This window comes from Suricata suricatta, chromosome 1 (genome assembly GCF_006229205.1).
Source record: "Suricata suricatta isolate VVHF042 chromosome 1, meerkat_22Aug2017_6uvM2_HiC, whole genome shotgun sequence".
Taxonomy (NCBI): Eukaryota; Metazoa; Chordata; class Mammalia; order Carnivora; family Herpestidae; genus Suricata; species Suricata suricatta.
In genome coordinates, this window is record NC_043700.1 from 190,796,322 (window position 1) to 190,817,606 (window position 21,285).

The 21,285-nt window shown below is 62.5% G+C and overlaps 1 protein-coding gene across 1 annotated transcript in view; it reads left to right on the top strand.

The window, feature by feature from the left end:
* SORCS2 (sortilin related VPS10 domain containing receptor 2) overlaps positions 1-21,285 on the top strand; it is a 367,218-nt gene that overhangs the window by 198,920 nt on the left and 147,013 nt on the right. The window contains 1 exon segment of the mRNA XM_029952530.1: positions 14,362-14,461. Coding sequence (XP_029808390.1) covers positions 14,362-14,461 — 100 coding nt within the window.

Below are 21,285 nucleotides of genomic sequence, written 5' to 3' on the forward strand. Positions count from 1 at the left end.
GCACACGGATGCCTCGCAGCGTGGAGCGGCCGCCGGTGGCCGGATCGCTTCGTGGCCTTGGCCTGGCCACAGCCCCCGGCTGAAACTGATGCGGACAAGGCCTTCTGTCCCCTGCAGCCCCAGGAGCCCGCCACAGCGTGGGGGCGTCGGGGAGCCCGAGCAGACGGAAGGCCGCGGCTGGCCCTACCGAATGTCCCGAGTCCTGTCTGGGAGAGCTCTGCTTGAGGCCCCACGACAGGACGGCCGCCCCTGCCCTCCCCCGCTGTCAGCAGCTCCTGTGTGTGACGTCCTCCTGCTGCCCTCCCCCAGGAAGGCCCCTGGCCCTGTCGGCCACCAAGTTGGCCAGACCCGCTGAAGTGAAGTCTGAAGCGCCCCAGCTTCATGACAGGGCCCAGTGCCAGCTCCCTGGAAGCCGGTGGCCCTGAGCAGGGAAACCGGGGAGGAGCCATGCCTGTCCTACCTCAGGGCCTTTGCATGTGCTGTTCTTGTTTCCGGACGCCCACCTGGACTGGTTCCTCGGAGTGTTTCAGTCTCTGTCCACATGTCACCACACGGGAGAGCGACCCGTACTGCTCTGCCTGAAATAGCAGCGTCCACCCCCCAACACACACACATCTTTGCTCCCTATTCTGTGATTCACTGCACTGCCTGACGATATGCATTTCTTCTACTTACCTATCATCTGACTGTCCCTCCGCAGCGTCAGCTCCCTGGACCAGGAGCCCTGGCATCTGGTCGCCCACCAAGAAGCGGTGAAGCCAGAACCAGGGCCCCTGCTTTCCCTGTGGCCCAAGAGGGGTGGCCACATGCTGTCCCTGGAATTTTCTATCATGGGACGTCTACTCTTGAGGTGCTCACAGGAGAAGGGGGATGGGGAAGGTGGGAGGGGTGAGTGGAGGCGAGAATGGCTCACACGGAAAATCAGACACACGGGGACAGACAGACAGACCCACAGACGCAAGAGAGGTTTGGAGCTGCCGCATGGAAGAACTCTGAGAGACTTGGGTGAAGAAAGGACACACGCGGAGATACCAACACAGAGAGACAGGGACAGAGCTAGAGGTGCATGAAGAGAGCCAGAGGCCCCCGCCCGGAGGGACAGAGATGGACGGCGGTAACTGTGTCTGCCCGCGCCCACGGACGCCCCCGGGGCCCCGGGGCCTGGGCCGCAGCCCGCACAGCCCGTTTCTTCATGTTGCTGAAAAGTCGAGCCCTTCTCCTTCCTTCCGTCTGCAATTCCAGCGTGAGCTGCCGGCCGCACCCCCGGATGCTCAGGCACAGAAACTCCAGACACGCTTTGGCTTGGCCCGTTTCCAGAGAAGAATCTGTCTTCGGGAAAAATGCCCCTCAGGGGAGAGGAAGCAGATCCTGACATCCCCGGGGGGCCCGCACGGGTCACGTTCACCGTGAGCAGGTCCTCGCACAGCGGTGGTGGCTGTGGGAGCATGCACGGGGCCGTCCCTCATGGGACCGTTGACATACGGGGACATCCTGGTCTTTTAAAACAGAAGTTGAGTCATGTTCTAGAATCCACCCAGCAGCAGCCCCTGGGAGCCAGGAGACTCGGAGGCACCCACCGGCCGTGTGGTTATTGACAGGGGTCCTGAGAGGCTCACCCAGTCATTCATCAAACGCCCCTGTGCTCCTGGTGCCGGAGTCTCCCCAAAACCCCGCTGTCTCCCCGTCTCCGCACCCAGCCCAGGGCCAGACACGCAGCAGGCACCCAGAAATGTGCGGTGTGTGAGTCGGGCGGGTAGAAGGAAAGAAGGAGGAACAGATGGATGATGGGAGGGCCGACGGGCAGGAGGATCGTGGACGAAAGAAGGGTTGGACAGATGGATGGATGGAGAGTCATTGAGGGAAGGAGATGGGAAGGGTCCCTAGGGGGCTGGGGGTGTCAGCCAGAAACAAGCCCAGAATACCCTGGGGCGCCCCCCCTGGTCTAGAGCGGGACCCACGGGATGGGACCCCACCCTTACCGACATCTCCATACCTGCCCCCTGGCTTTCCGAGGGCAGGACCTCTGCTCCCCCTCCCCCTCCCCTGCATGCCCCACTCAGGCCATGGTCACTGCCCTCCTGCACGCTCCTGTGGAGGAGGGGTCTCTGTCCCCTACCGATGGGCACTCATGAGGGCGTGGCTGTCCTCCTAGGAGCCCCCTGGAAGTGTGGGACCCTGGATTGCTGTAAGGCCACAGCCCTACACGGGGGCTGCCCCCTAGGCAGTGGCCCTCAGGGACCGTGGGGCCTGAGCCAAGTCACTTAAAGTGCCAGAGCCTCTGTTTCTTCCTTTTCCTTGGCGGGTTCTGCGGCCCCTGCGAGGGGGTGTGGGGGAGCCCCCGGCACTGACCCTGGACCCAGAGCCACGCCGGGGACCAGAACTACCGCTTCCTCGGCAGATGGACGGGGAGGGTTGCCAGCTGTAGGATCTGCAGACCTGGCCCACCTGCCTCTTCACCTACTCGCTGTGGGGCTCTGAGGAAGTCACTGAGCCTCTCTGAGCCTCGGCTTCCCCGGGTCTGAACCCGGACTCTGTGTTTCCAATGGAGAGCCCTTGGGAGAGGACCCGGGCTATGGGCGTAGTCACATGACTTGTGAGTGAGTCCTGGCTCCGGCGGAGACCCGCGCCTCCCCTCTGAGGTGGCACCCGCCGGCGGAAGTGCCCCCAGCCGGGGGACGCGGCTTCAGCTTGGCTCCGGGAGTGACGTGCGCACAGAGGGTCCCACGCGGCCGGGGGTTCAGGGGGGCCTCTTGCAGCACGTGCGTCCCCGGGGCCGGTTCGAGTCGGGAACCGCAGCACCATCTGCCTGGGACACTGGGGCCCGGGGTAGCAGGGGCAGGTGCTCCATGTGCAATGACCCCACATGCTCCCAGGGAGGGGATCGGGGCAGGGCCGGGCGCTCTGTGGCGCCCCCAGCCCACCTCCCCCTGCCCGGCAGCCCAGTGGCGGGAACCGTCAGTTCTGCCAGCCTGTCCCATGGTGGCACCTGGGAGATGGGCCACACGTGGGATTTTCACCTGCCTAGAGGCATCTCGCCATGATTTAGGTTTCAAACGGGGTCCTCTAACGGGTGGGGGGCTGTGCGTGCTCCCGCAGCGCTGCAGGGGCTGGGACAGCCCGGGTGCCCAGACCACGCCACGCCTGTGGGCGCTTGATGTGTGACCCAGGGGCCGCGCAGGGCGTGGGGGGGGGACTTCCAGAAGGAGGAGCAGGCACGAGGGGCCACCGCTGAGGGACGCAGCAACTTGACCCTGGCTCTCACCCGACACGGAAGTGAGGAGGAGTCACCAGAGGTGGGGTGTGCAGGGCAGGGAGAGGGTGGGTGACCTCCCAGGGTGGAGGGTAACCGGGCACCAGGGCCCTCTTCCCAGGAGCTGGTGTTCTCGATGCGGAGTCAGACCATAAACCACCAAAACACGTGCATGATGTCAGGGAGCGATGATCCTGTGGCTGGAAGTCAGGATAAGGGCCGAGAGCCGGGGGCAGGGGCCCGGGACACTGTCCCAGGGACGGATACTTGAGCGGAGCCTGGGGTGCAGTGGGAGGTCGGCCCTGTGTGCCTCTGGGAAGCAGAACAGCACGTGCAAAGGCCCAGAGGCAGGCTCCCCATGCGGGCCGCGTTTCCTGGGCCGTGTGGACAGTGCTCAAGTCTTCAAGAAATGACAGGTAACAACATGGAGAAGTACTGCCACCAGGGAACTTGCCCTGGCCTCGGTGCCCGGGGTTTTCACGGAGGTTGGACTTGGAGCCCCGTGGCCATCTCCAGCCCTCCGCAAGGAAAGCCATGCCAGCCGCCCCCAGACTGCCCCCAGACGGCACATGGTTTGCACGTCCTGGCCGGCTGGCAGAGGCCTCGGGTGAGCAAAGCCACCCTTCCAGGGCCTCCCGCCTCGCGGGGAAGGACGTGGAGGCCAGCCGGTGCATCCTGGGCCGGGCACTGTGCCGGAATGCTCACGTCTGTCATGTCTGTTAGCGCTGGGCTGGCCCGGGGTGTACAGAGGGGCACCTGCGGTCCCCTGAGCGACCAGCTCAAGGTCACACTGCAGTCAGCCTGTCCCCAACCTCCTCCACCCGAGGGCGACGTGGGCCACGGCTGCAGACCGCTGTCTGGAATAATGCTGTAAGCATGGGGGCGCCTCGTGGGGGGTGGGCTGGGGACACTTGTGGCCACGTTGGGGCTTGCCACCTGCCTGGCCTAGAAGGGGCTCTGGAGGGGCTCAGAGAGCTCGCCTCAGGTCCGCCGCACACCCTGCTCTCCCCACCCCCACCCCCCACCCCCTGCTGGCGGGGGTGGGGGACCACGTGGCCGGGAGCCGCCTCTGCTGTAGCTGAAAGAAGGGCACGTGGCCGCCTGTGTGTCCCGCCGGCCCCACGGCTGCAGACAGAGGCCCCTGGCGCTGCCGCTGCAAACGGCCGGCGCTCTGCAGGCGGGAGCATTTATGTACCGTTGTCAGGCTCCGAAAACCTTCCCCTGATGACTTCCCAAGGCGTCTTTGCGTGACATGGGGGCCTGGTTCTGCATCGCCGTCTTGCCCGCAGGTTGGAGGAGACACAGAGGTCTGCCTAGGACAGCCCCGAGTCACCTGCACGGAGACCCTGCTCGGGGCCCAGCGATCTCAGTCCCAGTTGCTCCCTGGGCCGTTCAGCGGCTGTGACTTGGAGCAAGGGACTGCCCTTCTCTGGGTCTGTGTCCCTGTCACGGGAGAGGTGTGGGGGGGTGCCCGCGTGGCCCCCACCGTGTGGCCGGGTGCTGAGCGCCCGTGCTGGACTAGCCGCACTGGGCGAGGGCTGGGTCGTGGGTCCGTCCGGGCGCTCGCCCAGCAGCATTCCTGGCTCCTGCTTCGTGCCGGCCTCGGGCGGGGGGCTGGCCTGTGAGGGGCTCCGGGGGACCCGGAAAGCCCACCACGGTGGGGCAGGTGTCTCGGGAAGTCGTGGGTGTGCAGAAGGTGCGTGGCGGGGAGGGAGGCCGGGGGGCAGAGCGCCTCTTCACCTTTTGAGGCTCTGCCCTGAGTTCACCTTGGCTCCCCTCCCGGCCCTGCCTCCCCGCCGGGCAGACTCCCCTTCCCCGCCTGCCCCCTGCCTGTCATGTGTCTGGAAGGTGTGGGCCCAGCGGGGCTGCTGGAGGAAATGGGAGAGGAGACTCGCTTAGTGTGGAATGCAGCCTCTGGCCAGCACCGCCCGCCGGTCTTGTGGGCTGGAGAACACAGGAGATCGCCTGGCCGAGGGGCTTCCTGCCCCCTGGGGAGACCCCGTCTGTGCACTTGATGCCCCCAGGGCCCCAGGAGGGTGCGGCTGTGGAGGAGGCTGATTCCCGGGAAGGAACCGGAGACGCCCCTCTCCTGCCCCCAGCCGCACGTGGGGAGCAGCATTCCCAGTCACAGGGGTGCAGGCGGGGGTCGTGTCCCTGTCTCACACTGTCCCACCTGGAGGTGGCTGTGGGCAAGGACGGGGCCGCACGGGGCGGGCAGAGCGCACGGGGCAGCCAGGCTGCTGCGGCCACGCTCGCCTCCTCTGTACATCGGTCTCTGCTCGCCGTCTCCTCCTCGCCCTCCCCTCGCAGGGGTGTCGGGAGGATTATGAAGGGAGCTAGCACGTGCAAAGCGTTTGGTCCTCAGGGAACTTGACAGAAGGGGGATGACTTACTGTCCCCTGGGGACACAGTCTGGAAACGGAGGTCTGTTGGCCCCTCTTCTTAAACTATTCAGCTTTGTCATTGAATCAACCTTCGTTTGTATCCCAGGAACTTTTTGCCTTAAAAAGAGTTGTTTTTCAACCCAATATCCCCAGTTTCGTGGCTTAAGAAATTCCTTGATGTTCGCTGACCTGGAGCGTTCTTTGTGTTGTGTCTATTTCTTACTTAATGTCTGGACTTTATATTCAAGAATTCCTCGTGACGTTCAGAAATAGAATGCGCTTCCAGATCGCCCGGATCTCCTCCGCTAACGCCTCTCTGCCTTTAGTCCTCTTCTTTAGCGCGCCGACTACCCCGTCCAGGCTGCCCGTGGCCGACGCTGAACACGCTGGACAGTCACCCCAAAAACCAGTGTGGAGGCGTCAGATCTGTAACCTCTGGCTCGGCGTGTGAAAGCATTATCATTCTCTGCCAGGACCCCCTAAGTAAACGAGGCCCCTCGTTTTTAAGATACTGAGTTGTACGATGTTCTCAGATCTGAAAACACATGTTTAAAAAAAATTTTTTTTTATGTTTTTTATTTATTTTTGAGAGACAGAGAGACTGCGCGAGCAGGGGAGGGTCAGAGAGGGAGACACAGAATCGGAAGCAGGCTCCAGGCACCGAGATGTCGGCACAGAGCCCGACATGATCTCACAAACCATGAGATCATGACCTGAGCTGAAGTCGGAGACTCAACCGACTGAGCCCCCCAGGAGCCCCTGAAAACACATTTTTTAAGAGCCACACAGAAGCTCGGCTTCATAGAGCAGCCCGGCTCTTGGGACGTGACCCTGGGGGAGGAGCCAGCAGGCATAGAGTAACGAAGTTGCTGTTTATGGAGGGCACAGGGGCTTGGCCACCGTGAAGCAGTGAGTTTCCCAAGTGCCCAGCACAGGGTGCCCTGGGTGCTGGTAGAGGCGCCCAGCGCAGGTCCAGTCTGGTGGCAGCCCCTCAGCACGGCCACAGGGCCTGGATGGAAGGCAGCACCGCCAACAGGAGAGGCCAACCATCTGGTGATGAAATCAGAACGAATTTTGTGTACATGCTGGAAATGAATGCTACAAATGTAATCACATGTGTACAACGGCCGGACGGGCATAGAGGAACGAGGGGCCGGGTCATGGTTGGAGCAGAAATTTCTTTTCTTTTGTTTTTGAAAAATGTTTGCTTATTTTAAGGGGCGGGGAGGGGCAGAGAGAGAGGGAGGGAGACACAAAATCTGAAGCAGGCTCCAGGTTCTGAGCTGTCAGCACAGGCCTGATGCGGGACTCGAACCCATGAACCATGAGATCATGACCTGAGCCGAAGCCAGATGCTTAACTGACTGAGCCACCCAGGCGCCCCTAGGTTGTCCTATTATCTTTAAATGATTCCAAGGAGAGTGGAGGACGTGTTGGCATATCAAGATGGAAGTGTTGTTGTAAGTGGATTTGAGACCTTCTGGATTGTTCCAAAGGGTAGATTCAGGTCACAGGGGTAGCCCAACCTGGCCCCGCCCCCAGTGCCAAGCGCGGACCTCTGGCTGGCAGCTCACGCGGGCTTTCTCACGGTGGCCCTGCCGACCGTCTTCCAGGACGAACGGCTCCGCGGGGCCGAGTTATCTGCTCCGTAGCAAGTCTTTCCGTGTTATTATCTGTGTTATTCTACTTGGATGTTTTCTGTTTGAGGTGACATTTTTGGACTTCAGACGGGCTTGGCGCGCTTCCAGATCGGTTGGTCCCCGGGGATGCAGGCATCAGTGTGCTTCACCCTGGGCACTGGCGGACTGAGGGTGGCCTTGGGCAGGGCCCGTCCCCTTCACCGGAGTGCTTACGTGTCCCGACAAAATCCAGAGCGACCCACGCTGCCCCCCTCCCAGCCCATCCCCACTCGCCCCGTGTCAGGACTGTCACCTCCCCTGGAGACAGAAACCCTGCCAGGCCCCTCCAGCCCCCCTGTCAGATACGACTTCCCCAGTTACTCCAGAAGACACAGCAATGTCTGTCTGGTCCCTGGGTTGCTGGTCAGTGACCACACCTGGTGTCGGTACAGCTGTGGCCTCCGCCTGCAGCCTGTGAGATTCCGGGCCGGTTGACACCCCATTCCTGCACCTGCAGCGGCTGATGGCCCTGCCGTCCCTCGGCCCGTGGCCTGCGCTCGGCTGGCGTGCTGCCTGCCCCGACCTTTGTCCCCCACTTCTAAAGACCGTCCCCTCGTCAGCTGGGAAAAGAACTATTGCCAAGGCCCCGCCTTGTGCCAGGGTACAGCCTCCAGAAACAGGGGTGCTGGGGGGCTCAGTCGCTCAGCGTCCGACTCTTGGTCTCAGCTCAGATCATGATCTCGTGGTTTGTGGGTTCGAGCCCCGCGTTGGGCTCTGTGCTGATGGCACGGAGCCGGTTTGGGATTCTCTCTCTCTCCATCTCTCTCTATCCCTCCCCACCTCGTGCTCTCTCTCTCTGATAATAAACTTTAAAAGAAAAGATAAACCTCCAGAAATAAAGCCAGCCACACCCTCGGTGTTCCCTGTGGCCTCTTCCTTTCTCAGAGCAGGAAGGGGGTAGGAGGTGGGGTGTAACTCAGAACCGGGGTCACATAGAGCTTTGCCCTTCCTGAGCCCCGGGGAGTGACTTCACCTCTCGGCATCCCCTGCTCCTCGCCCGCGCACCGAGAGCCCCTGGCTGGATGGGCTTAGATGAGGTGAGCCGCCGAGTGACTTCACCCTGGGGACCCGGCGGCCGCAGCACGTCATCGGTGTCGGCCCTGGACCCGGCTGTGTGAGGCCGTGGGCCGCGGCCGTGTTCTTGCCTCTGCCTGGAACCTGGGCGTCTCTTCCTTCCTTGCCCCTGCACGGAGCACCCAGCTCCCAGGGCCAGTGTCCAGGGCCCATGGCCAGGGGGCTCCTCCTGAAAGATGCCCTCCCCTTTATCAGTGCGTCTTCCTCCTCCTTCCCCTTTGAGCCCCCAAGTTCTCTGCAAGACCCCCCAGGCCCCCCAGGCACACCTACGGGCTTCTTTAGGTTCCTGCGAGAGCACGGGCACGTCCCTCCTCAGGGCCCCCTGCAGGCTTCCAGGCCCTTCTCTGGGCTCCCTGGGCTCCATTAGCCCTGCAGGCTCTGAGAGCTCACGGAACCCACTCTAGGCCCCGGATGCTCATCTTTGGGCTGCATTTCCATGGTCCACGCGCTGGAGTCGGGGCCCCCGGAGGCGGCACCGTGTCCTGCTCCACAAAGATGTCCAGGGGCTCGGCTCACTCGGGCCAGCACTGGGTCCCCGAGGACCCCTGCTCGGTGCCAAGGGGAGGGGGAGGTTACCCCACTGCTGCCGGTCTGTGAGGGGGTCTTAGAGGACAGCATGCAGGAGGAGGGGCCGGGGGCCGGGGCAGTGCCTGGTGACTGGCTGCCATGGCATCATCCCAAGATCCGAGCAGCAGGCATGGACCCTGCTGCCGGGTTCCCTGCCCGCCGGCTCCTGCGCGCCGTACAGGAGCCTCAAGTGAGCTCCCGGCAGTGTGACGGCTCCCAGGTGCGACCAGCTCGCATCCCCAGGTGTTTGCACAGCTGCAGCCAGAGACGAGGGGGCAGCGTCTGGGAGCGGGCCGTGCCCGGCCCAGCTTCATTCTGGAAGGATCCGCCAGCGAGCGTCACAACACCTGCTGCCTGTGAGCACATGGCATCAGCAACGCGGCGGCTGGGAGGCACACGCGGGGGGCCGGTTGGGAGACGGGCTTGTACACCCCACGTCCGGGACACTGTGGGTTCAGACGCAGACTCTGAAGCTCCCCTCTGCCCCCCACCCCCTTGGCCAGCTGGGAATGACGCCCGTGACGTACAGTGTGCTCCACGTGATGCTCCAGCTTCCCGGGTGGGACAGGCCCTGCAAGAGACATGGGGTCAGGGGCGCCTGGGTGGCTCAGTTGGCTGAGCATCCAACTTCGACTCAGGTCAAGATTTCACCGTACATGGGTTCGAGCCCCGCATCAGGCTCTGTGCTGACAGCTCAGAGCCTGGAGCCTGCTTCCAATTCTGTGTGTCCCTCTCTCTCTGCCCCTCCCCTGCTCATGATTTGTCTCTCTCTGTCTTTCAAAAATAAATAAAAATGTAAAAAAAAATTAAAAAAAAAGAGAGAAATGGAGTCAGAAAGTCCAGCCTCGTGGGGTGGGCGCCGTGCCCCGTGAACACCTCCAGGGACATCACTGTACCACTCAGGGCACAGCCTGGGTTTTCTGTAGTTCCTGTGTGATTGTTAAGAAATCCCTTCATACTCCCCGAGCCTCGGTTTTTCCATCTGTAAAATGGGAAGGCACGCTCCTGTTTGAATGGTCTTCCTGGGTCTGTGAGCCCGTGTGTCCGCCCCCAGCACAGCATCCAGTGCGCGGCGGGCCTGTGGTTTTGCTGGGCGCCCCTCCCCCAGGCCCTTCACGTCAGAGGGGCCTGCTCTTCAGACCCCGCCAGCGGGTGCAGCGAACAGGGGTGACTGGTCTGCCGTCCCCCCCACAACGACGCTGTGTGCCCCTGGGGACTGGGCCATTTCTTCCTCACCTCACCCCCTTGCAGGGCCCCGACTCCCCACTCTTAGGCCACTTTCTGGATTTTGCTTGAATGACTTGACCAGCCCTAGGAGCGCCCCGCCCTGCCCCTAATATCTTCCGCTGACCCCACGTCCATTCATGTAGGAGCCCCGGCCTCGGGTCATAGCCCGCCGGGGGTCCGTGACTTGTCAGTGCCGGAGTGCCCGGGGGGAAGCCAGCTCGGGGTCTGCTCCTCCTCCTCACCCAGTCACGGGCGCTGTGCAGGTGGGGGTTCCATCTGGACTGGCCCCGGGGTCTTCTCCCAGGCTCTCCCCGCCATCCGGGGCAGAACAGGAGCTGGACCTCAGCCCCCTGCAGCTGCAGCGACCTCTCAGCCCAGGTTGGTCTAGCCAGGCCCCAGGAAAGATGGGGAAATAGCAACAGAGACACAGTTTCATTGGGGGCACCGGCAGGACAGAGATTCGGCCGCTGCACCCACGTGTGGCATGTGTTTGTATCAGTAACCCAACCTGGCAGCCAGCGGCGGCCCCTCCCTCCTCGCCCGGCCAGCGTTTCCAGGGCAGTCGAGGCCTGTCCCCCTCCCCCGGACGCTCTTCGTTACAAGGGAGATGCTCCAGGTCGGCCCTTGACCTGGACACTGAACGCACATCCTGCTGGATGGAATGTGAAGGCAGGACAGGGCTGTGCGTTCTCAGGGCGTGAGGAACCGGCACCGGGGCGCCTGCACCTGTTAGCCGTCGGCCGGCATGCCCCGCAAAGCGTCCTGATCCTTAGAGCACACAGTGGGGTCCACACGCGGCTGCAGAGCGAGGTCGCCGGGACCCCACGGCCACGGCCCTGAGGGCACCACGCACTCGCTTCCCTCACCCCTCTAATCTCACACGGGGTCATCAGCCCCTGTTACAGACCCGCGTCAGTCATCAGCCCCTGTTCTCAGGCACCTCCCCCAAGGCCACGCCCCTGCATGTGCCCCGGCCACGCCCCTGCAGGTGCCCCGGCCACGCAGGGGGGCCGCCTCTCACACCTGCCCTGCGGTCCAAGCTGGCTGGTGGGGGGACGGGCGGGAGATGGGGGCTCATCTGCTGGACGGGCGGGGGCGGGAGCTGAACATATGTCCCTGATGATGAAATAATTATAGAGCCTGAAAATGGCTCAATTAAATTATTTTTAAAAAGTGAATATGTACAAACACTCAGCAATTAAGCACCGATTTGCGAAGAGCGACTTTCCTGTGCGCCTGCGTGTCCCCCGCGTCTCTTTGCTGAGTCTCAGAAGCCGGCTTTTTATTTTTAATTCGAATAAATGCAGATTGGAATAATCAGGCTCTGCGTTCACAGATGCCCTTAGGAGGACCCAGAGCTGGCAGGGGTGCAGAGAGCGGAGGAAGGGTCACCCTGGGGGAAGGCCTCGCACGGGGGTTCAGGGGTCACTGGGGCAGCTGAGGAAAGGGCACGTGGAGGCGGGGGCGGGGCTAGAGCTGGGACAGGGTCACTTCTAATTTCCACACTTCCGCTGGGAAACTCCTGCTGCCCAGAGAGGGAAACCTGCTCACCTGAGGTCACACAGCCTCCACCTCCGACACCAGAGCACCTCCATAGGAATCCAGCAAGCCTTTATTGAGTGCTAGCTGTATGCCTGGGCTGAGGATTCTTGGGTGATCCTGGCGACCGCCGTCCTCACCGACTGCATGATTCGCACTGACTTCAGAAGGAGGCCGTGGTAGGTTCGCCGTTGGTCAGAGTCCCTGGCTTCCAGGCGCAGAGACGACCTGTCTTCTGTTCCCCTCCCACATGGGGGTCTGCCGGGAGTCGGCCCGTGCGCAGTAGGAGGGGAGGGGTCCTGCGCGGCCTTGGCTGTGTGTCTGGTGGCCCTGCGTCCAGAACCTCCTCTCCAGTCGTTGGGTCAGGACCTGCCCTCCCCCAGCTTGACCTCATCGTGACTTGATTACATCTGCAAAGGCTTCTTCCAGATAAGGTCACATTCACAGATTCTCGGTGGGCAGGAGTTTGGGGGGGTACATTACTTAGCCAGCCACAAATGACTTTCCCCTAGCCAGGCGCAAAGCACTCTCTTCCTTCCTGCCTGCCTCTGCCCAAGCATCACCGTACCTGAGGGGCCCTCCGCCAGACACAGCCACCCCACTGCGCCCTCCGCCCAGCCCCATCACACCTGCTGCTGTGGGATCTGGTTTAGCACCCCCTTTGCCACACCCCCTCCCCGTGTCACGCCCCCTCCCCTCCCGCACTAGCTCCTCTCTAGGGCCCACACCAGCAGATGCCATGGAGTGAGCAGGGATCAGCGGCCCCGAGACCTGGTGGGAATGGAGAGGAGTCTGGATCCCGGGGAAGCATCCAGGCTGAGGCAAGGGCACGTCAGGGACGGAGGGAAGGGTGGACGGATGGCAAGGTATCCGGGAGGCAGAAGCTACGGGCAGGTCTTAGCCCCAGCTTGCTGGTGGTGGTGGGAGAGCAGAGGGACAAGAGGCTCAGAGGTTTCGGTGACTCGCGCTCGGAAACACAGCCTCTGGTTTCTGCGGAGACTCGTAATTTCCTGGGCCTCTGGATTGGCCCTCTGCTAATGGGCCCCTGGCTCCCTCCTTCCCAAAGCAAATCAGTTCTCTGCGGTTTTTTTTTTAATGTTTTATTTATTTTTGATACATAGAGAGACAGAGCATGAGAGCGGGAGGGTCAGAGAGAGAAGGAGACACAACAGGAAGCAGGCTCCAGGCTCTGAGCTAGCTGTCAGCACAGAGCCTGACGTGGGGGCTCGAACCCACGAGAGTGAGATCCGACCTGAGCCGAAGTCGGACGCTTAACCGACTGAGCCACCCAGGCGCCCCTCTCTGCGGCTTTGAGAGTAAGCGCATCCCCAGTCACTCCTCCAGGGGGGCCTCCTCCCTTCTCTCCAGCTCGGCCTCTTTGAGGCGGGGGGCAAGGGCATGAGGGGCCCAGCTGATCCCCTCCAGCTGCCCCAGGGAGGGGACTGCGCGCCCCCCCCCCCGAGTCAGGGGCAGGGATTGCTCCTTGCCCTGGTCTGGGAAGGACCTTGTGACCCACCCTGAGGCCTGTGGGGGACCTGACCTCCGGGAACATGGGGACAGGTGGCCACTAGGCTCCAAGGCAATAAACACAGCCCATCTTCCCCAGGCCTGGGTTTCGCTGGAAGAGTTGGGAAGGAAATACATCGATGCAGGAACCCCTAAGGTACCGTGGAAGGGACGGAAAGGCTTGGGTTGGGGGGTATGCTGCCAGTCCCGGACCGCACCCCGCCCTCCCCCCGGGGCCCCGACAACACCGGGCCAGTCCTGGAAGCACCTGCCGTGTCCGGCCCCAGAGGGGAGGGGGCTGCTTGGGCCGCACTGAGGCCGGGCTCCACAGGCTGCGGGGTCCAGCAGCGGACAAGCAGACGGGCTACTGGGAGGAAGGTTCTGCAGAGCAAACGGCGTGCCAGCCGGGAGCGGCACGGGCCAGCTCGCACGTCCTGGGTCCCCACCTGTTAGCCGAGTGACTTCCGGCAGGAACTGACCACCCGGAGCCTCGTCCTCGTCCTGGGGGGGGTATCTGCAAGAGAGACCTAGTCTCTTTTTTTTAAGTTTATTCATTTATTTTGAGAGAGACAGAGACAGTGTATGTGGGGGAGGGGCAGAGAGCAAGGGAGAAAGAGAGAGAATCTCTGACAGCACAGAGCCCGACGCAGGCCTCGAATTCACTATCTGTGGGATTCGAACTGAGCCGAAACCAAGAGCCGGACGCTTAACTGACTGACCCCCTCAGGCGCCCCCATGGTGACCTAGTTTTGAAGGGTTTTTGAAGAATCAGAAAGGCAGAAGGACCCAGAGGTGCCTGGCACACGAGGGGCCCGCGGCAAACAGTGAGACACACGTGTAGACTTAGGGTCTGGGCAGATCGCTGCGGACTCCAAGGGGGAGGTGACCCGGTGGGGACACCGGCTGGTGTTTGCCGACTCCACACCCAGTCCCAGACCCGAGCGCGTGCTTGGCGAGCCCTCGGGACCCCGTCGCCCCTGCCTCCCGTCACTGGGGCACGCTGCTGGGGGGAGGGGCCGTCGTGGGGCGCTGTGCCCACACCGGCTCGCGGCCTGCGCTGGCTGTGACGCGGGCCGGACGAATCTGCGGCTGGAGGGACCCCTCGCTGACACCTGTCTGTCGTCCTGCCCCCCAGGTCCTCGGACTTCGGGACGTCCTACACCAAGCTCACCCTGCAGCCCGGCGTCACCACGGTCATCGACAACTTCTACATTTGCCCGACGAACAAGAGAAAGGTAGGGGACACCGGGACGGGGGCCCACGCGGCACAGCCCGGCTCCCGGCCACCGCGTGCCACCTGACCGCCTCGCTCACGGCACCCTTCCCGGTTCCGCCTTAATCCTCGCGGACGACTGCATCTAAAGTGCCAGCCGGGCCTTCGGCGGAGGCTGTGGGCGCTTTGTGGGCGTGTCTTCTCACACGGCGTCCAGCGGGGCAGGGCCCCCAGGGGCGCCAGGAAAGACTCTCTCTGGTTTGGGGTCGTCGGAGGGCAGTGGTGATCAGCCCCCATCTTCTGTGGGCTTTTGTGTGTATTTGGCTTTGATTTGGCTTCGATCTGTCATCTGAGATGCACCCTCTGGTTCTCTTGGTCTGAGCGCGTCTCCTGACTGCCCCTCCCCCAGCTGGGGACCGGGAAACCCGCTGTTTCCAGGCTGCCGGCCCGGCTCTGTGAGGGCACCCGGGCGCACACCCGTGCCTGCCTCTTGGCCACGTTGGGACCCCAGGACGAGGTCAGAGGGGGCGCAGGGGCAGAGAGGCCTGTGTGCTTCGCTGCTTCCGGAGAAAGGCTGGGTGTCACTGGGTGTCACTGAAAGGGACTTGTTCGGACAGACCGGGCTCCTTACAGGACGGGAATCCTGACGTCAGGGATCAGAACCCGTAGCCGGTGGCTGCTCAGCCTGAGGCTGGCCCACGGGTGCTGACAGTTGCTCTGGTGACTTTCAAGGGAAGATCAGAGAAGTGGAGCCCGGGAATTCCTGTCACAGGCCAGGAGGGTCCTAGGTACCCAGGGAGGTGTGCCCGCCTTTGGAAACGAGACGAGCAGAAGCAACGAGGGAGGGCCCGGAGCCGGGTTTGTGAGGCCGTGAGGTCGGGGAGGCCTCTACACAGAGGCTGGGCGGGACTGCGGTGAGGACGGACACACGTGCTCTGGGTCCCAGCTCCTCAGAGCCTCGGTTTCCTGGCCTGTAAAGGGGGTGGACGGGAAGGTTACCGAGGATGCGTGTCGTGGGCGGAGGTACAGCGAAGGGGCTTCTGGGTTGGGTTGGGGCTTCGGACAGCCCGAGGCGATGTCAGTGCCGCCGCCCGCAGACTCCTGGAGCACTGGTGGGGGAGGAGGGTGCCTGATCCGAGCGTCTGTGGACAGGGCAGCAGCAGGGGACGGCTGTGCCTTTAAGGCTGAGCTCCCCAGGTCATCTGAAGATTTGCATGTTTGGCCTGGAAATGCCAGTGAGAGTGGAAGGGAGGGTCTGGTCGGGGAGGGGCCTGTGGCGGCCCAAGGGCCCAGCCGACACTCCAGGCGTGGAATGAGTGCCACAAGCAGCAGCAGGTCCCCCTGAATGAGTGATGGCCAGGGCTGCCCTGCACCCGGAGACCCTCCCGCCGCACCTGCTCGGGGCCTGTGTGTAAGCCGCCTGGGGCTCCTCCCCGGGCTTGCTCTGGTCACCTGTGGTTGCCGGGGAGCCTGGGGGACGCTGCCTGAGCTGGGTGTCCCCGGACGCGGTCCAGCTCCTCCACGTCGCCCAGTGAGGGGACCTCAGGGACCCGGGGTCTCAGCTGTGGATGGAGGCAGCGGCGGAGCAGCTCTCTGACTGACTGCGGGGGCGGGGGGGGGGACGGGCGCTGCACAATGACTCCCAAGTGTCCTCTTCCCAGTCCTGTGACTGTCACCTTGCAGGGCTTCACAGAGGTGGTGAGGATTTTGAGAGGCTGTCCAGGTGGGAGAAGGGAATCACAGGGCCCGCGTCAGAGGCAGAGGGATGTGGGGACACAGGCAGAGGCTGGGGGTGGAGCAGGGGCCCCTCCAGAAGCTGCAAGAGGCCCGGAAAGCCTCCCCTGGAGCCTCCAGACAGGAGAGCAGCGGGCGAAGCCTCGGTTTTGCATTTCCTGGCCTCTGACCTGGCAGGGCGGGAGTTTCTGTTGCTCTAAGCCCCTCGGTGGGGAGCACCTTGTTCGGCACCACGTGAGCACACAGCGTCGTCCTGAGGGTGGACTGGAGAGTGGACACACCCTCCGGATGGAATCAGCCTCCCCAGCCCCCAGGGGAAGCCCAATGCCACCCCTCTTCTAAGGCATGGACCCTCTTCCTGCCGGACCCCCGACAGAGAAGCCAAGTCCAGGTCCAGACTTACACAGTGCTCCGGCCTCCCTCCCGGCTCTGATGCCGGCAGACCTACCCCACATACGTCAGAGCCCAGCTGCCCCTCCCTGTGGTCGGGCAGGGGCTCACTGAGGCATGCACTAGCTGCTTCAAAAGACTCTAAGACCCACAGGACGGGTGTCCACCTTGGAGGCGGCAGGGACAGCTGTGGGGCTGGGCAGGAGGGCAGCCTGGGGTCGGGTGGCTCCTTGCTGGGGAGTCGCGGCTGGGTCCACGTCTGGGTCCAGGGTCCAACTCCGCAGCCCACCTGCTCCGTGGCCTTGCCCAAGTTCTGAACCGCCTGGCCCCGGTTTCTCCTCGGTGGATTGGGGGTAAAAGCAGCGTCCGGTTGGTGGGATGAAATGAGGTGCTGTTTGTCACGTGCTCTGAACAGGGCTTGGCTTAAGCAAAGTCCAGGCCAGTGCCCCAGGACCGTTTGTCCTTAGAAAGGACGTCCTTGCCAACCACCTGAGGCTGTGAGGGTAGGAGCCGGATCTGGGGGATGGACACCCACGCAGGCGGCAGCGGCCAGCTGTGTCTGTCGGGCAACGGGGGGTAAGGGGCTGTCGTGGCCTGTGACAGGGGTCAGGAGAGGGCCACTGCCTTCTCAGGCCTGCCCACGCCTCTCTGTGTGGAGGGAACAAGGCAGCCGAGCCTCCGGGTCTGGAAAATGAAATGCCAGGGGGCACCTGGGGGGCTCAGCCGGTTAAGCACCAGTCTTCAGCTCAGGTCATGATCTCGCAGTTTGCGGGTTTGAGCCTCGAATTCTGCTGACAGTGCAGAGCCCGCTTCAGATCCTCTGTCCCCCCTCTCTCTTTGCACCTCCCCTGTGCTCACTCACGCTCTCTCTTTCAAAATAAGTAAATATTAAGAAATAAAAAGAAAGGCCAGGCTCTCTGTCTAAAGAGGTGGGGCTGGCACTGGTTGGGGCCGGGGACAGATCCCATTCTCTGGAAGGGCACGAGCCCCTGGAAGATTCAGGGGACCGTGGGTCTGGGAGGCAGGGAGCAGAGGCCCGGCTCTGGGCCGAAGGCAGCACTGCTCACCAGCAGGACAACCATAGGGAGTTATGTCCACTGTCCCTGCCTCAGTTTCCCCATCTGTCAAGTGGGGCCGTAACAGGGGAGCGAGGATTGCATGAGTTGATACATGTGGACAACTTGGATCGGGGCCTGGGACACCGAGGTGCTGTGTCCCCATAGCCGCCCCTGCAGGAGAGGGCCCTCGGTGGGGCTCAGTGTGATTTGGGTTTGAATGTGCGTTGAGACGCAGGGAAGCCACAGTCACGGCCACAGTGGAAACTGAGGTGAGGTCATATGGAGAAGGGGTGGGGAAGCCAGGGGGCCTGGTGAAGGTCCAGGGGAGGATCGGGATGGGGAGGGTGGGGGCTGGTCGTCAAACTAACGAAGGAGCGTCGTAGGGAACAGAGAGCGGCCTGTGTGGGCCACTTGGCAGACTCCGTATTTTATTTGCCTCAATCTCAAGTGGGCACAGCCCTGAGCACTCAGCCAATATCGGGAAATATGGATGCGGTGGTCTGCGCGAGCCGCGTGACTCGGGGCAGATCTTGTTTCTTCTCCAGGCCTCAGTTTCCCCGTCCTTCACACGAGGAGGTTGAACTAGAGATTCCCCAATCTCTTTCCAACTCAGATATTCCGGACTCCTCCGCCCCCCTCCCTGTGGGAGAATGGCATCTGGGGAAGGAGACACCTGTGAGCGGAAGCCCGGCTCCGCCCACTTCATCCTGTGCCTCAGCTGGGTCCCCAAGCTCCCTCTCAACACCAGCGCCCATCCATTCAGCGGAGGCCCTACTATGCGCTTGCGACCGGGGGGAGGGGGGGAGGGGGGAGGACCTTCCGTCCCGTCCATCTTGTAGACAACAGATTGGGATCACACGCCTACTATGCACCGGGGCCCCTCGCTGGACACGGGTGATGCAGAGGGAGGAGAGCTGGATGGACAAACCTTCCAGAACCTTGAGGGTCTGGCAGAGACACACCCTCTTACGCTGTGTGTTGTGCGAGGAACAGAAAGGGGGCTAAAAGTCAGCCTCCAGCGGGGAGAGGCTTTGGCCTCCAGGGAGTCCGCTCTGGGGGAGGATCTGGGCCTTCCTTGCACAGCCTCCCGCCTCTCCTGTTAGGGTAATGGATAGACTTTGCAGGAAGATATGAATACTATTAGGATTCCATTTAATAACAATTACAGGCCAAGCAGCTCTTTATAGCTTCTGAAGAGACCGCTTTGCAACCTGTCTTACAAAATAAATTCCCTTTTATTTTTGCCTCGCCTGCAACAAAACCAGAGCTCCCTGCCTTGCTGCCCGTGGGCAGGACTTTCTCTTATTGTCATGGCCGTGACCTCAGGCTCTGGCCCTGACAACCCACAGACACCCCCTGTGGGCCTTCCCTGCTGTCTGCAATCCGCACCTTAGCTCTGGAGAGTCCCTTAGCTCCAGCTTGGCCCCAGGTCGCGCAGCCGTGGGCGAAGGGATGCAGCCCCGGCGCTGGCTGGGGCTTGGGATTGCCGTCAGGAGTCGCGGCTGATATGAAAAGTTCACATGAACGTTCATTTTACTCCGTGACACGTTAGTGCTGGCTTGAATACTAAAATGACACACATGGCCATTTTCCACGAAACGCCTTTGTCGGCCTGATGACCCAGGACGACGCTCCCAGGTTAAGCACCAGGACCCCTGACCCAGCCGCCACCATGTGCCCGTGTCCCCACCGGGCACATGGCTTCTAATTTGAAAAGTGCGTATCGGAGTCCATCAGAACACCCGTGTGTCCGTTCTGCTCACTCGCCTGAGACGTTTCCAGGAACTGCCATGTGCCAAGAACTCGGGATAGAAAAAAGAACCAAAACAAGATCTTGCTGTCAGGAAGCCCGAGCGTCAGAGAGGAAGCAGTCCCTGGGGGGGGTGGCGGTGCTGATGGTGACGAGGGACGAGGTGCCCAGGATCCTCCTGCGTCAGCTTTGGTACAAGGCGCTTCGCCTGTGTTCTCTTGAAGCTTCGAAACAGCTCTGCCAGGTGGGGCTCTGTGCAGGGGAGCGAGGATGAGGTCCGAGGTCCCCCCACCGCCCCCGCCCCAGCAGAGGGGACCCGAGTCAGGATTTGCCCCCAGACCCGGGCGACCCTTTCTACTTCCCACACCCGAGCCCCCTCAGAGCACCTGTGTGTGGAACAGCCTGCCCTCGGGCCCCCAAGCCCACCCCACCAGCGGGAGGGAAACCGAACAGGGCGCGAGCCTGGGAGCCGAGTCCGAGCCTGGCGGCCCCCAGCCAGGCTCCCTGGACACAGCGCCCGCTGGGAAGACAGGGCGGGGCTCCCCGGGCCCTTGTGCCCCACGTGGTGCACCTGCGGGCTATGGCCGAGCTGAGGCCCAGTCTCCTACAGCCTGCGCCTTGTCTGCTTCCTCACGCAGTCAGTGTGTGAAGGGACAAAAGTCACACTCTGTTCTACCCCTTGTCTCTGAGGGTCTTTTCGGGTCTATGTGTCTATAGGTAAACCTTTCTTGCTTCCAGTGCAGATTTGGCTCCAGGAGCTGTTTGCTGTCTCTCTGTCCCCCCTCTGCTTCTGTCCTCCACTCAGTTTCCCCATCTGCTAGCCTATAAACCTACCAGGTCTCTAGCCTTGAGCCCCAGCTGGGTGGGGGCCCGTCCCCTAGAGTGGAGTCCCTGCCCCGCTGTAGTGGAGGCCCCGCCCCTCCTAAGAGTGGAGCCCCTCCCCTCCCTGGTGTAGAGGCCCCGCCCCCTGGTGTGGAAGCCCCTCCCCCTCTCCCGCCCCCTGCTGATCCCCTGGCCCACCCCTGCCTTGTTTCCTCATTTGGGGCCTTCAAGAGGGAGCTGAGGTTAGCCCGGTGCCGCAGTGGCCACTGCAAACCCTCGTCTGTGCTCAGGAAGCACCTTGGCGGGTGACCTCTGGCCCGTCAGGTGCAAGCTGGAGAACAGCAGCCGTGCATCAGGCTTGCCGCGGGGTCCCCAGGCGCCGCATCCAGGACCCTGGAGGTCTTGACCTGGGGTTCCCAGATGCCATGTTCAGGGTCCTGGCGGTCTCACCGCGGGGTCCCCAGAGGCTGCGTCCAGGGTCTTGGGAAGCTCGGGATCTGTTTATGTTTGAAAGTGTTGTCAACAGCGAGGAGTTAGTTTTGTTTGCTTCTCTTTGCCTTGCCAGCCAGCTGCGTGTTCCCAGGCGCCCCCGCCCCGCAGTGTTGAAGCGTGTCAGGAGGAAGGGGCCCGGCACAGAGTGGGGAGAGCCAGGCTGTGAGGGGTCGGATCCCCGTAGCCCCCCACCGCCCACCTCGATGAAGTGTGACCTGGGATTATAACGTTATCCGCCTCATGCGGGTGGGGGGTGGGGTGAAATGGTGCGGGACTCAGCCTGGCCCCGGGGCTGAAATAAGCGTTGGCATTAGAGAGCCCCTGCCCCGCTGCGCCAGGGCCAGTGCCAGTGACAGACGGGACACAGTGCCTGGCACACGGGACCCTGAAGGGACCAGATCCGCCCCCTGTGCACCTGTCCCTGGATGTGGCTCGGGGCATGAGCCTGGCCCCATGCTCAGAAGCCAGACCCATCCTTTGTGTGGCTCTGACACCTGTGGGGGGTGTCATCAGGTGAGAGGTGATGAGTCGGAGCCTGGATGGGCAGAGACTTCATGGCAGGAGGCAGGGACCCGGCCGGAAGACATTTTGTGGGTCACT